The sequence below is a fragment of the Sturnira hondurensis genome, unplaced genomic scaffold, assembly GCF_014824575.4.
Source record: "Sturnira hondurensis isolate 20B ecotype Veracruz unplaced genomic scaffold, ASM1482457v3 Scaffold0018805, whole genome shotgun sequence".
NCBI lineage: Eukaryota > Metazoa > Chordata > Mammalia > Chiroptera > Phyllostomidae > Sturnira > Sturnira hondurensis.
This window is the reverse complement of record NW_028091436.1, coordinates 1,562,781-1,582,061: the sequence shown is the minus strand read 5'-3', so window position 1 is coordinate 1,582,061 and position 19,281 is coordinate 1,562,781. Positions and strand designations below refer to the sequence as shown.

Below are 19,281 nucleotides of genomic sequence, written 5' to 3'. Positions count from 1 at the left end.
GGGGACAGGCAGGGCCCCCTACCTGCCTTTGGGCACCTCAGACTCAGGCTCCAGTCCTCCTCCTCCTCCCCTGGGGATGGCACTGCAGGGGGCCCCACAACTCCAGGGGACACTGCACTCCAGGGGGCAGCACGCGCACACCCAGGTCAGGGCGACCCCTGCAGGGCAGGCAGGCAGGGCGGGATCCCCCTGGGAGCTCCCTTCCCTCTGCGGTCCCTGTCCAGAGCCCCGCCCCAAGGGTCCAGCAGATGGGGCAGCAGGGCCTGCTGGACCGGCCAGAGGAGCGGGAGGCTGAGCCACACTCACCGCCGACCACAGCCCAGCCGGGCTCCGGGCCTGGGACACCCATTCCCATCCTGCCAGGAAAGCAGGTGGCCCGAGAGGCCTCTCCCGTCCCATCCAGCCCACCGACTGCCCGGGACCAGGCCATGCAGCCCCGGGGTGGGCACCCCAGGAGCTGGGCTGCTCGGCGCAGAAGAACCTTCACCCAGTCAGCTTGGCCGGTCACAGAAAACAGACTTTATTGGAGTTTTTGGCACTAAAATCCACACAGGCGCAGCCCCACCGCGGAAAACACCACCAGCACCTTCCAGAACCAATAAGTTAACATCAAGGACACTCAGGTGTGCGCCAGCAGGTGGGGCGCTCTGCTGCCTCCTGGCTCTGCCCCCCACAGGACACTGGGCCAGGAGGTGGCTGGACAGGGGGAAGGGCTCAGAGACAAACTGGGCCAGGACAGCTTCCAGAGGACATTCGCGCATGCAGGTGCCCCTCCCTCAGCCCTCAGACGGCCCCCCTGGGCATTGCCGCCTCTATCCAGTGGGACAGCGGGGCCTCTTGGGGGTCAGGCATCGATTTCCTGGGCGTTGCGGCTACATCTGTGCCCTGACCAAGTGCAGGGACTTTGGAGGGGAAGGAAGGGTCCACATGGGGGGAATCACGGCTGGGGCTCCGTGCCTGCCTCCTTGAAGCAGGGCCCCCCTCGACCCTCCAGGCACCATGCCCAGCAGTAGAGGTACCCGCCCCGGCCACCCCACAGGCCTGGAGCGGGGTACCGCCCGACAGTCTCAGCCAGCCACCCAGGCCTACTCAAGTCCTGGCAGCTAGGACAGGCCATTAACACCCTTCAGCGTGGGCACTCCCGGCTGCTGGTGAAAACAAGGGCTGGCCAGTAGGCACAGGTCCATTCTCAGAGCTGAGACGGGCGGGGCGGGGCAGTAGGAGGGGCATGACCCCACCCGGACTGCCCTCAGACTTGCCACCTCTCCACAGTGTTTGCACAGGGCTGGTTTTCGGGACCTCGATGCCCTGAGCAGGGGTCACAGTGAGCTGTTCTCTAGCCAGCACCACGGGCTGGCCCCCAGCCTGGCCTCCTGATGCCCAAGGCTCAGAGGACAGCAGATGCTGGGAGCCCATGGGGCCCCGAGAGCAGTTAGTGACGGGGACCCCACATGGGGTTTAGCGAGACAGTAAGACAGTCCTTCACCAGGACACAGACTGGCCACCCTCACTCAGTGTGTGCATCACAGAGCACAGTGTCTGGGGGGGGGCTCCCCAGCCCAGCACCCCTGTCATGCCCAGAGAGCTGGGGAACAGGGCCAGTGGGGGCCCAGCCCTGGGGGCCAGGCTGTTCTCAGGGACACTCAGAACTAGAGGGCGTAGCGTGGGGGGCACCTGCTACGGCCCCGGCTGCCCCGGTGTCCCGCCACTTGGGTTGTGGAAGGAGACATGCTGTCAGTCTGACGGGCAAGGGAGGCTCTGGGTCCAGTTGGCCAGTCTCTGAGGGGCAACGCATCACCATGTGACAGCGATCTTGAGAACAAATGACAATATAAATTCACAGACCAGGACTTCTGAACAAAAACTGGTAAAAAAAAAAAGGAAGTCTCAGCTCCAGGCCATCGGCCTGCGATGGGGACGGGGAGCTGTGGAAGGCACAGGAGGGGGGTGTTGCAGCCCCGCTGGGGAGCAGCGCGGGGGGCCCAGGGCGTCCAGGCCACGGCTACACCTGGCTGATGATCTCTCCGTTCTCGGGGACGAAGACCTGCACGGGCGCTCCCTCGGGCGATCTGCGGAGCACACACACCGCGGGCACCTGCGGGGTTGGGGACAAAGGCGGTGGGTGAGCAGACCTGGCTGGTGGCCCATGCGGCACCACCCTTGTCCCCTAGGGAGCCACACCTCCCCCCAGCTGTCCTGGGGGCATGACGGGCACCCTGACCGCCTAGCCCTCTTCTGGAGTTCCTTCCCAGCAGCCTCCCGGTCTGGCGGGTTGGGCTGGGCTGGGGCTGGGCCACCCGCAGGTCTGGGCTCGCAGGGAGGGAGAGGAGGAAGGTGCGGCCAGGGGCGGGGCCCGCTGTGGCCAGGCCTGATGCAGTGGAGGGCAGGGGACGCCCATGTCCAGCTGGGCCTGCCCATGACAGGGGGGGTCTCGGAGAAGCAGCCTGTGGGCTACTTCAGGAGCATGTCCCCTGCGGAGCCCTCAGCCCCAGGGGAAGCAGAACGCACTCGTGGGTGCTGCCCCCCCACATCGCAGGGCCAGGGTGCTCTGCCCCACGAGCCGCCCAGCCCGGTCCCGGTCCCGCGGTCTGGTGCGCACAACGCTCCCCTCTAACCCTTCACACATACGCACTCAGTCAATGTCCTCAACAGTCTGGGATAAAAGTGCTCCCCCCACTACCGAGGGCGTGAGAGGCTGGGAGTTCACCCACCTGCCCGTCCACATTGCTAGCAAGGGGCAGGGCCGAGATTTGAACCCGGACAGTCTGCTCTCGGCTCTGTGCCCTTAACCAACACGACACCCTACTCTGCAGCTCGCCGACAGGCAGGGTGTCGGCCAGGCCGACTGGCCGCCAGGCCGCCCGGGCTCTGGCTTCGGTCAAGCCTTTCCCAGATGCTCCCTCTGTCCTGGCCCCTCCAGCCAGGACAGCCGGGGCGTGACGTGGGCTGGACTTTGGTGAGGCCTCAGGTCTCAGAGGGACCCTCTCCCTCGGTGCACGTGGGCTTGTGCTCGTGAGGGGACGCACAGCCAGGGACCTGGGTGCCTCCCAAAGCCACAAGGGGATGGTGTGGGCCTGTCCTTGCAGCTGGCGATCTCCCAGCCAGCAGACTGCGGGACTGGCCACCCCCACCCCCCGAGGGCTGGAAGGGATACGAGCGGCCCTCACCTGTGTCCGGGGCCCCAGGGAGCGCCCCAGGGGCAGGCTGCGCAGGCGGAAGGCGCCCTGGCGGTCCAGCGAGTGAGGGCGCGCGCCCCGCAGGCGGGCACGCTCGTGCCAGGACTGCAGCTCCTGGGTCACGGCCGCCCGGCAGAGCGCGCGGCTGGCAGGGCTGTCCTTGAGCGAGGGCGCACGCGCCGGGCGTCCCCGGGGGCGCACAGGCTGCTGCAGCCGCAGGGCCAGCCGCTCCTCCTCCAGGGGCGCTCGGCTGCCCTGGCTGGGCGGCAGGCAGCCCTCGGGCACCAGCAGGAACAGCTCGGCCGGGAAGGGCCCGGGGGGCAGCAGCAGCGAGGGGCGGGGGGCGTCCGGGCCCCAGGCCGCGTGGTAGCTGGGCGCCCTGTGGGGGGACAGTGGCTGCAGGGCGTAGATGTCGGGGCTGCTGCTGCCAGGCGAGGTGGCATGGGACACGCTGGAGCCATCGGAGCCGCTGTCCTCGGAGCAGGAGTGGGGGGCGTGGGGCGGCCGGGGAGGTCCGCTTGGGGGCCAGCAGGAGCTGGGCACGGTCACCGTGTAGTGCGTGGGGCGGCGGCGGGGCCCTGCCCGGAAGGAGTCCATCCTGGGGGCAGACGAAGACAGACAGACACCCTGAGTCTGAGGAGTGGGGACAGAGACCAGGCCGGCTCAGACCCCAGCATACAGACCGACTCTGGCCTGGCCCACCCAGCAACTCACACCCCCTCACTCCACGCGCACCGCCCTGCGTCATGTCCCCTGTGCCACCTCAGGGTCACGTATTCTCAGCCTCGTTAGGGACCCTGGGTTCAGGGCATTCCACCTGCGGGACCTGTCCAGGCGGCCACCTCCACATAACTAAAACAATGCTTAAGAACTGTCTTGTGTCACACACAGAGGAAAGGCCACAGGAAGAGGGGACAGGAACTGTGGCCTACAGCCCAACAACAGAGCCCTCTAGAACTCCGGGACAATGATTTCTGTCACCGAAGTCACTGTCTGCCATACTTTGTTTCTCGACGGCCCCCCAGACGTACGTGGGGCAACTCACACAGGCCGGCCCTCCCCGAGGGCGCCAGCCCAGGCCCGGCAGGACTGACACACAGGGACACGGGGCTGGGTCTGTCCAGAGGGGACACCCCTTGCTGACGTGCAGCGAGGCACTGTTTGCCGGAGGGCCCCGGCGCATGGCGCACCTGGAGCCATCCGTGACGTGGCGAGTGGTCCCTGACGGTGCCCCATGCTGCGCCACCTGACATGGAATTGACACGAACGGGGGACCCCTGCTGGCACCCTGGACGTGCGTGGGTGCGGCAGGCTGCCCTGCTGGGTCACTCACCCCAGGACAGGGCCACGGTGGGCACGGACTAAGTCGCACGTGAAGTCTTATTGCTCACGGGGTGTGCGGGGGCAGACCCTCGCACAGCCACAGTGTCCCTATGACCCCGACATCGACACACGCGACGCTGGCGTGGTCGTGCGGGGACAGAATGTTGGGAAACTGGCCCCTTCTCGGCTGACACTGAAGGAGGCAGCTTCCGGCTGCAGCTCATCCTGTAACGCAAAGACCGGTCCAGCCCCTGTGGGGCCACGTGGTTGCATTCTTGTGCTTTTTGTTGGTGACATCACTGCTCTACAGGGACAGCGTCTGGTGTCCCCGGCACGAGGGAGGTGACAGGTCTCGGGGAGAAGACGTGGGGTGGGCAAAGGCAGGGTCACAGCTGCGAGGGTGCGAATCAATTCGCTCTCGCGTTATTATTATTCACTAATTATCGTATCAGTTGCTGGCATTGCACCCGGAAACCTACTTCTGTGCACCCCAAAGGTGGTAATGAGACTCATCGGGACGCCAGTTCCTTGGTCACCCTCCAGCGACGTATATCAAATACGGCGTCTTTAACAGAGAGGCCCGTAAAACGGGGTCACTGATGTGGGCTGACAGGGACGTCGTGGGCAGACGCTCTTGGGGACCTAACACTGCGCTCCCTCGGGGGCAACGGCTCGGTTTTGGGGAATTCGGGCTTCCTAGCACCTTCACGGACCTTAAACGAAGGAACTGAAGAGAATCGGTGGCATGTGCTCAGAGACCGGCAGTCAGGTACCGACCGACACCCACAGTTTGTCCCCGTGAGGACAAAGCGGCGGCCAGGGGGCTTGTGCAGAAAGACAAAACGGGGGGCGTGGGAAGAAAAAAGTGTCCCAACGACTTGCCCGGGTGTCCCGGGCTGGGGCGCGGCCTCTGCTGGGGGTCCCCAAGCAGGCCCTGGGCAGCGCCACCCCAGGTGGCTGCCTGTGCCTAGGAGCCACTGTGCGGTGAGCTCTCCAGGGTGGGTCCCCTGTCCCCTGTGCCTTCGGGGTGGCCCGCCCTTTACCTCAGCAACTGCGACTGGGCCCTCCGCCCCTGCATGTCGGGCGTGGCGGGGGCACTTGTCCGGCCCTGCCGCTGGCCGGGGACACTGCGGACAGGGATGACGTGGCAGGAGGCAGGCCAGTCCTGCGGCGTGGTGGCCGGGCTGCTGCAGTAGGGTTAGAAGTGGTTCAGGGTGGATGCCGCCCCCCGGGGCTCACACTGTGCATAGGAATGGCCCCCTAGTCCCGCAGCTCACAGCTGGGGACAGGGTGGCCCCCAGCTGACCCCCGCTCCCAGCCCCGCCTCCCCGCCCCCTCCCTAACCTGGACTCGCTGCCGGAGTCCACAGTCTTCCCCGGCTTCTGGTAGGGCTGGTCCAGGCTGGTCTCCTTCCAGGGGCCATTCTGGATGGGGGCTGGGTCCAGGCCCCCGGGCTCAGGCCCAGCAGGCTGCAGCCCCTCCAGGCTCTGGGGCGGGGACGCTGGGGCAGGTTTCGGCACTCGGGCCTCCTCTGCAGGAGAAGAGAGACCTGTGGAGGCAGCGGCTGGGGAACCGGCCCAGCAGGAACCTGCCTCCCCCGGCTGCCTGTCCGGCTGCACCGGGCCGTGGCTCTGGTAGCTCTGGGCCCAGAGAGTCAGAAACAAAAACAATGTCTTCTCCTCTGGGGCCCAATCCCTACCTCACTGCCCTAATGGACACCTGCCTTCTCCGAGAAGCCTGCCCGGGTTGACTCTCCCTGGTTCTGGTCATCTCACCCTTCAATTCAACCTCTGCTCCTGGTGCTATGTCTGCTGCAAACCATCTGTTTCCCTGTTTTCCATGCCCACGTGCCCTGTTTTCTCACTGGCCTGGGCACTCCCCTCGGAGGGACTGCCCCCCACTCAGTCGCCTTGATCCCCAGCACCCTCGAGGTTTATAGGCAGAGATCACCACTGAGGACCTCTGCTTCCCGCCACTCTCTTGTCACCAGGCCCAGTTGCTGCTCCAGGAGGCCCTCCAGCTCCGACAGGCGCACGTTGAAATCCATGCCCCGTAGCAAGGCAGGGAGGCCTGGGGCCTGGCTGGAATGGGCCCGTCCCTTTCCTGACTCGGTGGCTGAGCATCTAGAAGGGAAAGCAGCCAGCACATCCCCGCGCTCACTGCGCATGGGCTGGGGCCCAGACAGGCTAGTGTCGGTGGGGGGCAGGGGGGCGCCGCATCCACCTGCCGCTCCAAGCCCGCTCCCCAGTTGGAGTCCTCGCCCGTGAACTCTGCCCAAGCCCCGGGTCTCGCCACGGGATCCCAGTCCTGATGGTCGTCCCTGCACGTCCCCACGCACCTTCCTCCAGGAGCAGCCCGTCCGAGAGGGAGCTGTCGTCCGAGACGCAGAGCTCTGGGGAGAGAGGAGAGCTGAGCAAGCAGGCAGATGTCGGGGCCACCAGGTCTGGCCCCTCCCCGCCCCACCCATCCCAGGAATCTCGTCAGGAAGTGCCCGCTGTGTGTTCAGTCCCCCACCGGCGTGAATTTATTACTTGGAAATAGAAAAAAAGGCAGACGTTAGAAGCCAGGAGTCAGGAAACTGATGTCCCTCCTGGCCGACGTTAGTCCTGCAACCCTGAATAAGCCGTTTCGATGCTGTGGGCCTCGGTTTCCCCATCTGTCACAAACGGCCAGCGTTTGCTGGCAGGGGAAGGGGAGTCCCGCAAGGCCCTCGGCACGGAGGCACATGGCTGCCTTCCCCGAAGACTACGGCTGTCTTGGATGCGAGGGACCCCGAGTGGGAGAACTCCCGCACCCCCACCAAGAGCCGCTGAGCGGGGCTCTGAGCCGCGGGCCTGTGGGACCGAGCCGGCCAGACGCGGGCGTTCAACCGGCCCCAGAGCGCCGCTGGGCCCCAGCGAAGCACAGGAACCTGAGCTGCCCACTGCCCTGCAGCGAACGTCCATCTCCCTATGGTGAGAATCTGCCCCCTGGGGACCCGGGGGGCCCTCCCCAATATCTTCAACTGGGTTTGAGGACAAAGAGGAGGAAACTGAGGCCACCGCTAGTGTTTCCATCGTGCCAGTAACTGTACTGTGGCCGCGTCAACTCGGGGGCTCCTCCCGGCACCCCCTCTAAGGTGCAACGCTCCGAGGCCCTCCAGGCGGCGGCCCAGGAATCCGAGCCTGGAGGAGTCTGCCCACAGGGCGGTGGGAATTCACACTCTGACGGCCCGGCCGCCGCTGGGCTCTGAACCGCTCTCCCAAGGGCGGATGCAACACCCAGGCCGTCACCCAGAAAATCCTGAAGGCGGACATCCAGCCGCCTCAGTACTTTTTTATAACAGTGATGGGCGAACGACAGCCCGCAGCCAACTCTGGTTAACTGGCTGTTTCTATAAAGTTTTACGGAAGCGCAGCTATGGGTTTGCTCACTCAACGCCCGGCCGCCTTGGCCAGGCGGGCAGTTGCGTAGCTGGGACCGGGGCCTCGCAGACCCGGGCAGTCCTTGCACTGAGCCCCTCAGCCAGACCGGACTGGGACCTTACGCAGGGCCACTGTCTCCCCTGCAGGGCCATCTACCCCTGGAGTCCAGCTGACTCCACGCTGCCTCGGCCAGTCTTTGCCTTGGGCCTCCCTTGAAGAGATACCCTCTGAGTGAATTCTGGCCACCTGCCTTTGCTCTTTCAGAAGAATTAAGATTTCTTTGCAAATGTCGGGTTGAAGAGATGGGGGAGGGACAGATGCTGTCACACCCACCACGAGGCAGCTGGGGGCAGAGCCAGGTGTTTGGTCTGGGAAGATGGACACCCACCCCCATCACTCCTGATCTTCACAAGGACAAGCAGGGGGTGTTTCACAGGCCACACGTCCCTGGTGGGGAGGAGACAAGGGTGGGTCCGGCACCGCCTGGCCCCAGCCCCCCTACCCCTGGTCCGGGGTGCTCACTTGGTAGGCCGAGAGCGGGGCCCAGGCCACCACTTCACAGACGCTGAGTGTCCAGGGCTGCTGGCCAGCCCATAGCCACAAGCCACGTGAGGCTACGCTAATGCCCGTGGAATAAAATACACCCGGTCCCTGGGTTACAGAGACACACGGCCCAGGCCCCAGAGCCCGCGTGGCCAGTGGCCCCCGTCCTGGGCGGGCAGGTGCAGACCACATGCAGACAGGACGGTGGGGCTGCCCGCCAGCAGACCTGCTCAGAGCACCCTCGGGATTATGGCTCCTCCGGCTCCCCGCCCCCCACCAAGCACGGACTCATCACTCTCCCCTGCCTCGCCTGCCCTACTTACGCTCCAGGGCGAAGTAATGAAGCCCCCGCGGGCGAGGGGTCGCTGCTGCTTTCCCCTTTAGCTTTGTTTTCTCTTCCATTCCCAACGCCATTCAGCTCCTAATTATCGGCCCCTCTCCACCCTCTGCTCAGGAGGGGTCAGGGGGGCCTGCAGCGCAGCCCCAGAGCAGGCACCCCCGGGTGGCACTGGGTCCCCTCCCCCTGCCCCAGACACCGAGTCTGACCGGACAGGGCTTGAGCGGGGAGAGGAGGCCCCTCCGATCTGGACGGGGACCCGCAGGGTTTCTCCTCCAGAACCCAGAGGCTTCTGGAGCTGCCTACCTCCCAAAGCGCTCACCACAGCCCCGGGAGAGTCCCACCCTGCTCCGCGCTCCTGACAGGCGGGTCACCAACAGCAGCAGCAGGGTGACACCCCGCACCCTTCGCCACCCCAGCAACCACAGACCGGCGGGCAGGAGGCCGCTGAGGACCCCGCAGAGGGGCCACCTCCCTCCCCGGCTCCTCCCCACGCAGAGCTGGGCGTCCACGGGGACGGGGGTGCAGTGGTCTCCACAGAGCTGCCAGGAGGGCGCAGGGAGGGCCCCGGGGACCGCAGTGTCCTTGTGCAGGCCACAGGCCTTCAACCAGGGAGGTCTGGCCCCCCCGAGCTGGGTCACACCCTGCGTCCTGTGTTCCTGGGTAGGGTCCCACCACAGCCTTTACTCCTGGCTGACAGCTGCTTGAGGGGCGCTGGGAGGTGTCTGGTCACACCCTTTCTACTCTATCAGACGCCCACGAGAGACTGCCCGAGGCAGGGGTCATGAGGCAGGGGACAGGAAGAGCCCTGTACAAGGTCCCAACTCAACAAAGAACCACCCCCAACCTGAGGGGCAGGGTTGGGGCCTGAGGGGGTGGGGACTGCGGTCAACCAATCAGCAATCTTCCCAGCCCGGGCCTGGAATCCAGTTCTGCCCCAGGCCTGCCCCTACCCCTCCTGCAGTCCCCTCACCACTGAACCCCTGACGCTGGTTTCAGGCCCAGATAACTCACCCTGTGCCCCCACATCTGCCTGCCCCTGGGCCAAGGGACTGAGGGGCCAGAACGGACAAGGGGCAGAGATGCACTCTTAGCCAGGAGGTTCTAGAAGGTGAAAGGACGGTGGGGCGGGGCCCCGGGACTGGATTCCACACTGAATGGCCCGGGACAGCCCGGGGCACGGACTGAAAGCTGCCTGAAACCCCTCTGGGCTGGGCAGCCCCAGGGCTGGAAGGGCGTGAAGGCAAGAAAGTGAGAACCCTCAGAACCGGCTCCAGGTCAGCTTGACTTGTGCCTTCCCTCCAGGAAGTCTCCTGGCAGGGGGGGTTTGAAAGGATGTGGATGAAAGGAGGGGGTGCTCTCTCAGGACTTGGGGGACAGAGGCCAGTGGGGGGCAGGCAGGCCAGGCTTAGCCAGAGCCAGGGCGGTGGCGGTGGGCGCCCACCTCCCACGTGAGCCCAAGGGTCTCGTCTCCGGACGCAGACTCACCGGGGTCCAGGGGCGGCGGGGCGGCGGGGAGGGAGGCGCGGTGGCGCCGCTGCTCGCCCAGGCAGCGCTCCAGGGCACGCAGCCTCTCCTCCTCCTGCAGCAGGGCGCGCTTCCGCTGCCGGCGGGCCTGCCGGCTCAGCTTCTCCTCGCGGCTCAGGCGCCGCGCTGCCTCCGCAATCTGCAGCTGCAGGGCCAGCTCCTGCTCCAGGCCACTCAGGGGGTCCTGCAGGGGCAGGTGGGTGAGCTGGGGGTGCCGGGAACAGCCCAGGCCGGTGCTCTGGATCCCGGCCCTGAGCCGCCGACCTGGGGCAGAGGGTGGAGTGCAGGGAGGTGCCCAGGAGCCAAGCGGTTGCTGGCCTGGAACTACCAGGGCGGGGTGGGGGGGACGGAAACAGGACACTTTCCCTTCTGACCCCAGAGGGTTGGGCAGGGAGCCGGGGCGGACCGTCACAACTCACAGCTCAGGGGAGGGCCCTTAGGAGGACCTGGGCCACCACCCTACCGAGAGGGAGGGCTGTCCCGGAGCCAGAGCGACCTGTCTGAATAGGTCACCGCCTTGCTGGGCTGCTGGTGACCTCATGGAGCTCTTCGGTGGCCTCGGCCCCCAGTGGGCTGCCCGCTGTCCTGATCCCTGGGGTGGCATACCACCCCCCCCCACAGCCACTGGGGCCACACCCTGGAGGGTGCCCCAGACTCACACAGAGCCACGCCATCTGGTGGGTGTGCCCAGTGGAGGCCGCCAGGTGTACCATGCTCAGTGTCGCTCTCCAGCCCTGAAGTCCCAGCTCTGGGCCCACCCTCGGGGACCCCGGCCAGCCACCCCACTTCCTCACCTCTCTGCGCAGGGCCCGTTCATCGAGCTTGTAGGCAGCTCCAATCCTGCGGCGGACTTTGGGGGCCTTTTCCCCTGGTTTGAGGGGGTACTCGGCTGGCAAAACGCCTGTCAGCTCCTGTGGGGGAGGCAACACCAAGCTTAAGCCAGGCCCCTCTCCGCTGGCTCAGCCAGCCCCGGTGACTGACAGGGGCCCAGTGCCCGACACCTCCACCCGCTCCGGTCCCCAGGGTGGTGGCACTGGAGTTCTCGGGCGCCCCCTGCCCCTCTTCCCGCAGCCTCCTCATTCTCCTCCTCCAGAGCCGCACCTCCACCTTGATCCCTGCCACGCCTCCCCCTGCTTGGTCCCTTCAAGCCCTGGGCCTCTCCCCACCCGAGCAGCCAGCACCCACACCCAGGATGTGGGCACCACACTCCCCCGTCCTTTCCAGAGTTCCCCCTTCTGGCAGCCCCACCACCCCGACGAGGCTCCCCAGGGAACCCCGGGCGGGGGCAGGGCGGGCCTCACCGCCTCGCGCAGACACAGCCCCCGCAGCTCCTGCAGGCAGGCCTCCAGGCGGGCCTCCAGGGCCTGCTGCTGCTTGCGCATGGCGTGGGTCAGCTCCTTGGCCTCCTTCAGCTCCTTCAGCGGGGACACCGGGCTGTCGGGTCCTGCAGGCCCAGGGCACAGGCTCAGGGGAGCCCCGCACAGGGCGCAGGCCAAGCTCCCCGTAGGGAAGCGTGTGCCCACACACGTACAGGCGTGTGCGCCTCCTCTCCCTCATCCTCCGCTGGGCCGGCCAGCCTGGGCGGGCGGCTCAGGCCCTGACCCGAGGGACTCTCCATCTGAGTGATTGCCGGCACCCACGGGGAAGACGGGGGAGACAGCGAAGACGTCTGTTCCAGATAGGATCAGACTCCAGGCCGGCGCCTCGGGAGAGAAAGACTGTCCGGCCCTCCCAGTTCCCCCCACACCCCGCACACAGGCCCAGTTTCTCCACCTGGCCAGCCCTGGCCTGGGGACATGGGTCACTCACCAGACTGCAGGATGACGCCGCTGTCGGTGTCGCTGGCCTCGTCCTTCGCCTCCATGGTGAGTTTCTGGGGCCAGGAGGCGTGGTGCCCCTGCCTGCCTGGGCCAGGCTGGGCTGGCCGCCTGGAGTTTCCCCAGCTTGAGAGACAGAAGCAGAAGCTACGAGTCAGCCCCCGTGGCTCCGAGCAGAGCTGAGGGGTCCGACCCAAGGACCCCTGCTGCCTCCTTCTTGGACAGTCCTCTTGACCAAGGGAGTGGACAGCGGTGGTGGCCACAGGAACCACTGACTTTGGGGAGCAGGTCAGCAGGGAAAAGAGCAAAAAACGATGAGGACAGTTCAGGGAGAGGGGAGCAGGACGGGGGTGATGTCCGTGTGGGGTTAGCTGTCCCCACGGGGCTCGCTGCCCTCTGCAGAGAGCCCGGGGGGCATGAGGCCCACCCTGCTGCCTGGTGGGTGAGGGTCCTCCAAGGAGTGCTGGACACTGGCACTCCGCCAGGGCCCCGCCCCCCGAGCCCAGGCTGCCCCACTCCCTGACCAGAGTTCACCCAGGCAAGTGCCAGAGAGCTGTGCCAAAGCCCGGGACCAGCTCCCAGGCCACCGCCCATGCCCAGGAGACCCCTTGAGGGCAACTCAGGCTGGATCCCGTCCCCCACAGCCAGGGGAGCCCCAGGAGGCTGTCAGGGCTGTGAGAAGGGAAGGACGTGACTAGAGTGGAAGCCGCGGGGGACAGAAAGACCACCGCACCTCTGCCTCCCCGGGGCTTGAGAGCAGAGGTGGCTGGGGACTGTCCCTGCTGTGTCTCTCAGCCCAGCTGGCACCTGTCAGGGAACGAGCACCTGCTGCCCGCCCCCACGCCTCCCCAAATCCACGGGCGGCACAGTGCACGGAGTGGGGCAGGGGTGGGGCGGGCGGGCCGTCTGCGAGGAGAGCCCAGCCACCTCCTCACTGAGTCAGCCCGTTGAGCAACAGCCGCCCAGTCCTCCCAGGCTTCCGTCTGCGGCTTACCCTGCCTCCTGGGGACCCAGGACTCTGAGCGGGGGCATGGGGCTGCCCCTCCATCCACTGCCCCGGGACAGAGCCAGCGCAGAGCGGGCCACCTCCCTGCCCGTGCAGACAGGCCAGCAGCAGGGAGAAGCTTCTCCAGCCCCAAGCCCCAGGACCGCAGCCTCCAAGGCGGGCTGGGGCAGGGCTCCAAGCAGAGAAGGCTGATGTGGGGCCTTTGCAGACCTGGGAGCACGGTGGGGGGTTCCCTCTGCCCCGCGCACCCCTCCCTCCCAATCACTGGTCTCCAAGAGGTGAGGCAGGGCCGGAAGGAGGGTGGCAGGCACCCTCCCACCCTCCCCAGAGCCAGGGCCCAGCCAGAACAGGGTGGTCTCAGCAGGCTCAGGGTAGGGAGCGGGAAGGTGGCGGGGTTGGGAATTAGTCACACTTGCTCACTAATCATTAACCTGGAAGGAGTTGCTTTGGGGAAGTTGTGCAGCCTCCTGCAGAGGGGGGCAGTTCTGAGGACCAGGGGTGGGGGAGCTATCGGAGAGCCTGGCTCACACCCCCAGGTCAGGCGGGAGGCACTGGCCCTCAGTGGTCCGAGCCTAATGCTGAGCTCACGGCACAGGCCCCACATCGGGGCCCCAGACTCAAGTCCCTGTCACCCTGGGAAAGTCACCCTGCCTCCCGGGGCCTCCGGCTGTCACAGGGCAGATGACACAGAGTGAGACACAGCCCTGCCGCAGGCCCCCTCCTCAGGACCCACCCCAGCTGCTCTGCCCACGGTGGGGCCCTACCCCAGAGCCCCCCACCGCTCCCCAACCCAGGAATCCCCCTGGCCCCCGGTACCCCAGCCCCAGTCCACGGGCCCAACTACAAGGTCCCCAGAGAAAGACAGAGAACAGAAGGGGCATGGGGGGACAGAGAGAAACCCACAACAGTCCCTCAGGCTCGGCCACTGGGGTCCCTCCCTCCCACAGGTACCCTGAAGTCAAGTCCTGGACCTCTGTCCAGCTGCCCGCCCCCCTGTGGAAACTGAGACTTCAGAACTGCAGGCTCCTCATCAGGGTGAGGGGACCCACCAGCACCCCTGTCACCGCTGGGCCCCCGACCACAGGAGGAGACCGATGACGGCGGTGCTGGCCGCTGCCCGGGCCGCTCAGGGAGCTGCTCCACCCAACCCCGAGTCCCGCCCTCACCTGCTTCTGCAGTTCGCCCCAGAGACCAGAGTCCAGACGCAGCCTTGGTGCCCAGGTAGGGGGCCCAGGGTGTCACATGCCCCGGGGGTCTCCCTGGCCACAGAGGGCTCCCGCTGTCCTCACGCCAGCCCTGCCAGCGCCAGAGCCTAGCCTCAGCTCTGCGTCCCTGTGTCCCTCCTCCCAGGCTGCTGGGCCCAGGGAGCCAGGTTGCTTGTCCTGACTTGAGTCAGAGGGCGGAGCAGGTGAGCCCGTCCCTCCCTAAACAGCCCTGCCCCGACTGCTCCTGGGCCTCTGCACTTCCGGGGCTGCAGGGAGGGGGGCTCCCCGAGGAGGAACCCCAGAGGAAGGCAACAGGGTCCTGTCTTCTCAGCCTGCAGGGCCCCGGGGCAGTGCACAGAGCTGGGAGGGGCCCAGCTCCTGCCTCTGGAGGTCGCTGCCCTGCTGAACCTGGGGTTCCCTGTGCAGAAATCGAGGCTCCAAGGCCCCAGAAGTGGGGTGAAGGACCAATGTCCACGGGGAGCGACAGCAGCAGGAAATGTCCCCGCGAATGAGGCCGGGCCCCACTGTCCTGCACACCCGAGCGGGACTGAAAAGACTCAGGACGGTTCTGGGGTCCCAAGAAGACCAGGCTGCCCCTCAGGACGGTTCTGGGGTCCCAAGAAGACCAGGCTGCCCCTCAGGACGGTTCTGGGGTCCCAAGAAGACCAGGCTGCTCCTCAGGACGGTTCTGGGGTCCCAAGAAGACCAGGCTGCCCCTCAGGACGGTTCTGGGATCCCAAGAAGACCAGGCTGCCCCTCAGGACGGTTCTGGGGTCCCAAGAAGACCAGGCTGCCCCTCAGGACGGTTCTGGGGTCCCAAGACCAGGCTGCCCGGTTTCTCTCTGGGACACCTCCCCCCACAGTCGAGGCTCCCTGTTCACATCATCTGAGGGATGGTCCGAGGACACCGGCCCAAACCCCGGTCCCGTCCCTTCTCCGTGGGAGGACCAGGGGACCCTGGGCTCTGAGCCCGCTCCCCACAAGCAAGGGGCCAGAGGCCGAAATGAAACTTGGTGCCTACAGAAAACAAGCCCCCAGGCCTCCCACCCCACCAACCCCTCAGCCAAATGCTGTTGGCATTAGGCCCGTTCCAGCTGGCCTCGCCCACCACCCCAAACCAAGGGTCCTCCTGACCCTGATGACTCCGTTTTAACTCCTAGCTCTGGAAACCAGTCTCTCCCTCTGCCCCTCAGGGACTGAGCTGTTCCCTGGAGCACCAGCAGTCCCCAAGGCGGCAGAGGACAGTAGCCGGGCCCTTGCCAGCGAGGGTCATGGGACCGACCCCTTCGGGCCAAAGGTCACAGCTGCGCCTCAGTCAGGTTTCAGCTCCAGAGCCCTGAGGTGGGCGGACCCCTGGCTGCCTTGGAACCAGACCCAGGATTGGGGGGGGGGCAGGAGAGACCCAAGCNTCAGGGACTGAGCTGTTCCCTGGAGCACCAGCAGTCCCCAAGGCGGCAGAGGACAGTAGCCGGGCCCTTGCCAGCGAGGGTCACGGGACCGACCCCTTCGGGCCAAAGGTCACAGCTGCGCCTCAGTCAGGTTTCAGCTCCAGAGCCCTGAGGTGGGCGGACCCCTGGCTGCCTTGGAACCAGACCCAGGATTGGGGGGGGGAGCAGGAGAGACCCAAGCACTGTCCTCCAGACCTGAAGCCGAGACGCACCCCTCACTCCCACCTCACCTTCCAGCAGTCAGCTCCCGGAGCCGGCGGGGGGGTGGGGGGGGGACCCTGAACACCCACCCCTCCCCCGTCTCGGATTTCGCCCTGTGTGACCTGTAACCTGCACGCTGTTGCAGAGTCGGGCCTCTGCCCACTCCCTGGACGGCACCGCTCCCAGCTTGGTCTCTCCCCACTGCGGTTCCTCGCTGCCAGCATCTGGCCCACCAGCGCCAGGTGGGGAGGCTCTTTTCACCCCGAAACACACCTCCCTGACCCCTGTTCTAGGATTCTCACCCCCCCAGGCCTGGCACCTCGACATAGCCCTGGGTGGCTTCCCTACACCAGTGCGGGCACCTCCAGTGGAGCCCGGAGCCCCCCAGCCCCCTCCCCTCCCGTACCCTGCAGGCAGCCTCGCGTTCCTGCACAGCCCCTCTTCAAACAACGCGAGCCCACCCCGCCAGGCTGACCACCTCCTCCGCCCTGGCTGAGGCCGAGGGGCCCCAACAGGGGGCAGCCCCCTCCAGGGTCAGGAGCTCCAGGTCCTTCCCTCCCCCCAGTCCTCAGAAAAACAAGTCTTCCCACCCCCCACAGGTGTGCGCATTCCTACCACGTCAAACAGAGGAGTTGACTTTGCACATAATTGACACCCTCCCCCCAGCTCCAGGTGGGAGAGGATGGAAGTTTCTAGAATCAGCTCACAGCAGTATTTTTTGATACACACGATAAAGAGAATCACTGGGAACCAATTATATTGAAATACAGGGCAAAAACCTGAAAAGCGCAGTTGTACACCGCCGTGGTGGTACAGGCGTACCGGCGGAGTGATGAGTGCGGACAGTATTTCAAGACGGCTACCAGTGGACTGTGACACGGGACTCTCGCAGATTCTATCAATGGCAGAGTCACAGGCGACCGCCTCTCTCGCCTTTCTAACGGAGGGCTACATTTCTGCCAAAGGCGATGCACGTGTTCCCCACCTGAGTTCGCAAACCCTCCGAATTCCCTCCAGAGGTTCTGCTGCCCCTGAACCCCGGGAAGAACCGTGCCTTCGGGTAAGCCCTCATCTCTGGCTCCAAAGGCGCCCTGTACCCTCAAATCCACAGGCAGCATTTCCTGACTCACGGAATCTGGGGTTTGGGGCTGGACTGGCGACCCTCTCTCCTCCAAGACCCCCAGGCCCACGGGATCTGCCCGCCTGCCATTCCAATCAAAATACCAAGGGGAGGTGGACAGTCCGCGGCTGGCTGGGGACTTGGGGTCTGGCACCCCACTCCCAGCACATCTCAGAGATCGAGGGACTGGTGGACGCCCGGGACCAGCAGCCGGTGAGGGCGCCGAATCTCCTTGAAGCAGAACCCTTGGAGACGTTCTCTGAGAGGAGAAACCTGCTTGTCCCTCGTGTGGTGCCTTCCCAGGAACAAGTCCTGCTTTAGAGGCGCTCCCACGCCCCTCGACCATCCACTCTCCAGGGCTGAGTGCCGTCTTTAAGCTGCTTCGGATTCCCGAGACTGAAGTCCTCGAAGGCCAGGGCCTGTCCCGCTCGGCGCGCCCCCAGCACAGGGCCCACTCGGTCGACCCGAACTCCACCGAATGAATTAACAATCGGCGGCCAGCGCCGAGCCCGCTGCGGAGACGCGCGAGAGGAAGGGCCCGGGACCCTGCAGGCCGAGGGGGCGGGGTGGCTCCTTCCTCCGCCGTTTCCCTCCTTCCCTCTCCTCCCTTCCCGCCGGGAAAGGTGTTCGCCTCCGGCCAGCGATGGTGGCGTGGCTGGGACCGGGGAACCCCAGGCCAGCCGGGAACGCGCCCCGAAACCAAACACCGGACTTTCTTAAAAGCCCCTTTGTCCACCCTCTCCCCTCCCCCACCACGCCCTCCGCATCCCGGCGGCGGAGACTTGGCTCCTTTTGTCTGGCTGCTTTCGAGCTTTCCGGAACCTGGCCAGGGAGCGCGGGGAGGGTCCAAGGAGAAAGGTGGAGGAGCAGGAAACAGGCATGTGGGGTAGGAGCGCGGCATCCCCGCCCCCCGGGCGAATTTCCCCATCCCCAGTAGAGCACCCTCCGCTAAGGCCCAGGACGGTGGGCTCAGGGGCCGATCCCCCACTCACCCGGCTGCGGCCCCCCGTTTCCCCCTTACCTGTCCCCCGGAGCCGCAGCGCCGCGCGCCCGCGCCCGCGCGCCCCGGCCGGGCCCCGCAGCCGCAGGGCGCGCGTGTCCAGGCCGCCGTCCCTCCCCCCTAGCCTCCCCCCGGCCCGCCCTCCCCGGAGGTATTCCATTTAACTTCGGCATTCGCAGCATCCCAAATGTTAAAGATCCCAAGACATCTGTCCCCCGGGGCGTACCAAGGCACGGAGGAGGGGGGAAGGAGCCCGACAGGGCTCAGAGTCCCACCCCAGAGTCGGGCGGGGCCGCGTACCGGGCGAGAGGGTGTCAGCGCGGGTGGGCGGCCAGCAGGGGCTCTGGTCCCAGGGATGAGGCTGTCCCCCTGCGCCCGATTTCGGGCGCCCGCCTGCGGGACCCCCCCGGCGCGGCCGGTTCCCGCGGCCGGGGCGGGAGGAGGCTCCTCTGCGCCCGAGCGCCGCCCTCGTCCAAGCGCCCTGGCCAGGCCTGACCGGGCAGCTCCATTTCCGAGACCCCGGGGCGGGAGAGGGCACGGAGGCGGCGGGGGCGCCGCGCCCGCCCTGCTCCCGCGCGCCTGGCGAGCTGGCACTGCGTCCCCTCCTCCGCCCAGTCAGACCCTCCTCCTGCCGCTGCGCACTGCGAGCCACGTGCCCCGTCTGCCCATCATTCGTTTCTTCGCTCCCCCGTTCTCATTTGCTCAAGAAACTAATTCAGGCTGGTTCCTCAGTGCACCCCCCCACCCCCGCCGAGACACTGATCGAAATACGAAGGCAGGGCCAGGACCCTGGGCGCGCTGTGGGGGGCGGGTCGCAGAGTGGGGGTGGCGAGCCCGGCGGATTTGGGAGGTTTGAGCAGGAAGCGGGGTAGCACTGTCCGGACAAACGCTCAAGACTGGGGACCGCAGGTGTAGGAGCCGCAGGGATCTCGGGGGGGATGTGTTTGGCCGGGGGGCGGGGGGGCGGTGCCATGAAGGAAAGTGAGGAGGTTGAGGGCCGCCGCATAGGCAGACTGCGCCCTGGGAAGCAGGGGCGGGAGCGGCGGGCGGGGGGGGCGGTTCGGGGGTGAAGTTGGGGGGGGGGCGTTGCCCNGCGGCGGGGGGGGGGGGGCGGTTCGGGGGTGAAGTTGGGGGGAGGCGTTGCCCTGCTCATGCGCTAAGAGGAAGGCTCACC

The 19,281-nt window shown here is 66.5% G+C and overlaps 1 protein-coding gene across 4 annotated transcripts; it reads right to left on the bottom strand.

The window, feature by feature from the left end:
• Positions 1–496: 496 nt before the first annotated feature.
• Positions 497–18,654, bottom strand: INAVA (innate immunity activator). Of its 4 annotated transcripts, none has more exons than XM_037070519.1 (10): positions 18,408–18,654; positions 12,120–12,253; positions 11,612–11,754; positions 11,105–11,221; positions 10,272–10,494; positions 6,838–6,891; positions 5,844–6,030; positions 5,543–5,686; positions 3,168–3,774; positions 497–2,095 (listed from the first exon to the last, which is right to left on the bottom strand). In XM_037070519.1, the coding sequence occupies exons 2-10, from the start codon at positions 12,172–12,174 to the stop codon at positions 2,003–2,005; spliced, it is 1,623 nt and encodes a 540-aa protein (XP_036926414.1). In that variant the 5' UTR covers positions 12,175–12,253; positions 18,408–18,654; the 3' UTR covers positions 497–2,002. The 4 variants fall into 4 exon arrangements, with proteins under 4 accessions (XP_036926414.1, XP_036926413.1, XP_036926416.1 ...); XM_037070518.1 differs by lacking the exon at positions 18,408–18,654 and adding an exon at positions 14,300–14,519; XM_037070521.1 differs by lacking the exon at positions 18,408–18,654 and adding an exon at positions 14,300–14,519 and having other exon boundaries at positions 5,543–5,683.
• Between the last annotated feature and the right edge of the window lie 627 nt (positions 18,655–19,281).

Bases quoted from the DNA above. Each gene is read 5' to 3' on its own strand.
- INAVA (XM_037070519.1), bottom strand. From the start codon at position 12,174: ATGGAGGCGAAGGACGAGGCCAGCGACACCGACAGCGGCGTCATCCTG. The intron at 10,495-11,104 runs GTGAGGAAGTGG...CTGCCCCTGCAG, and splicing joins AACGGGCCCTGCGCAGAGAG to GACCCCCTGAGTGGCCTGGA. The intron at 2,096-3,167 runs GTGAGGGCCGCT...CCAACCCCGCAG, and splicing joins CCCTGGGGCCCCGGACACAG to GTGCCCGCGGTGTGTGTGCT.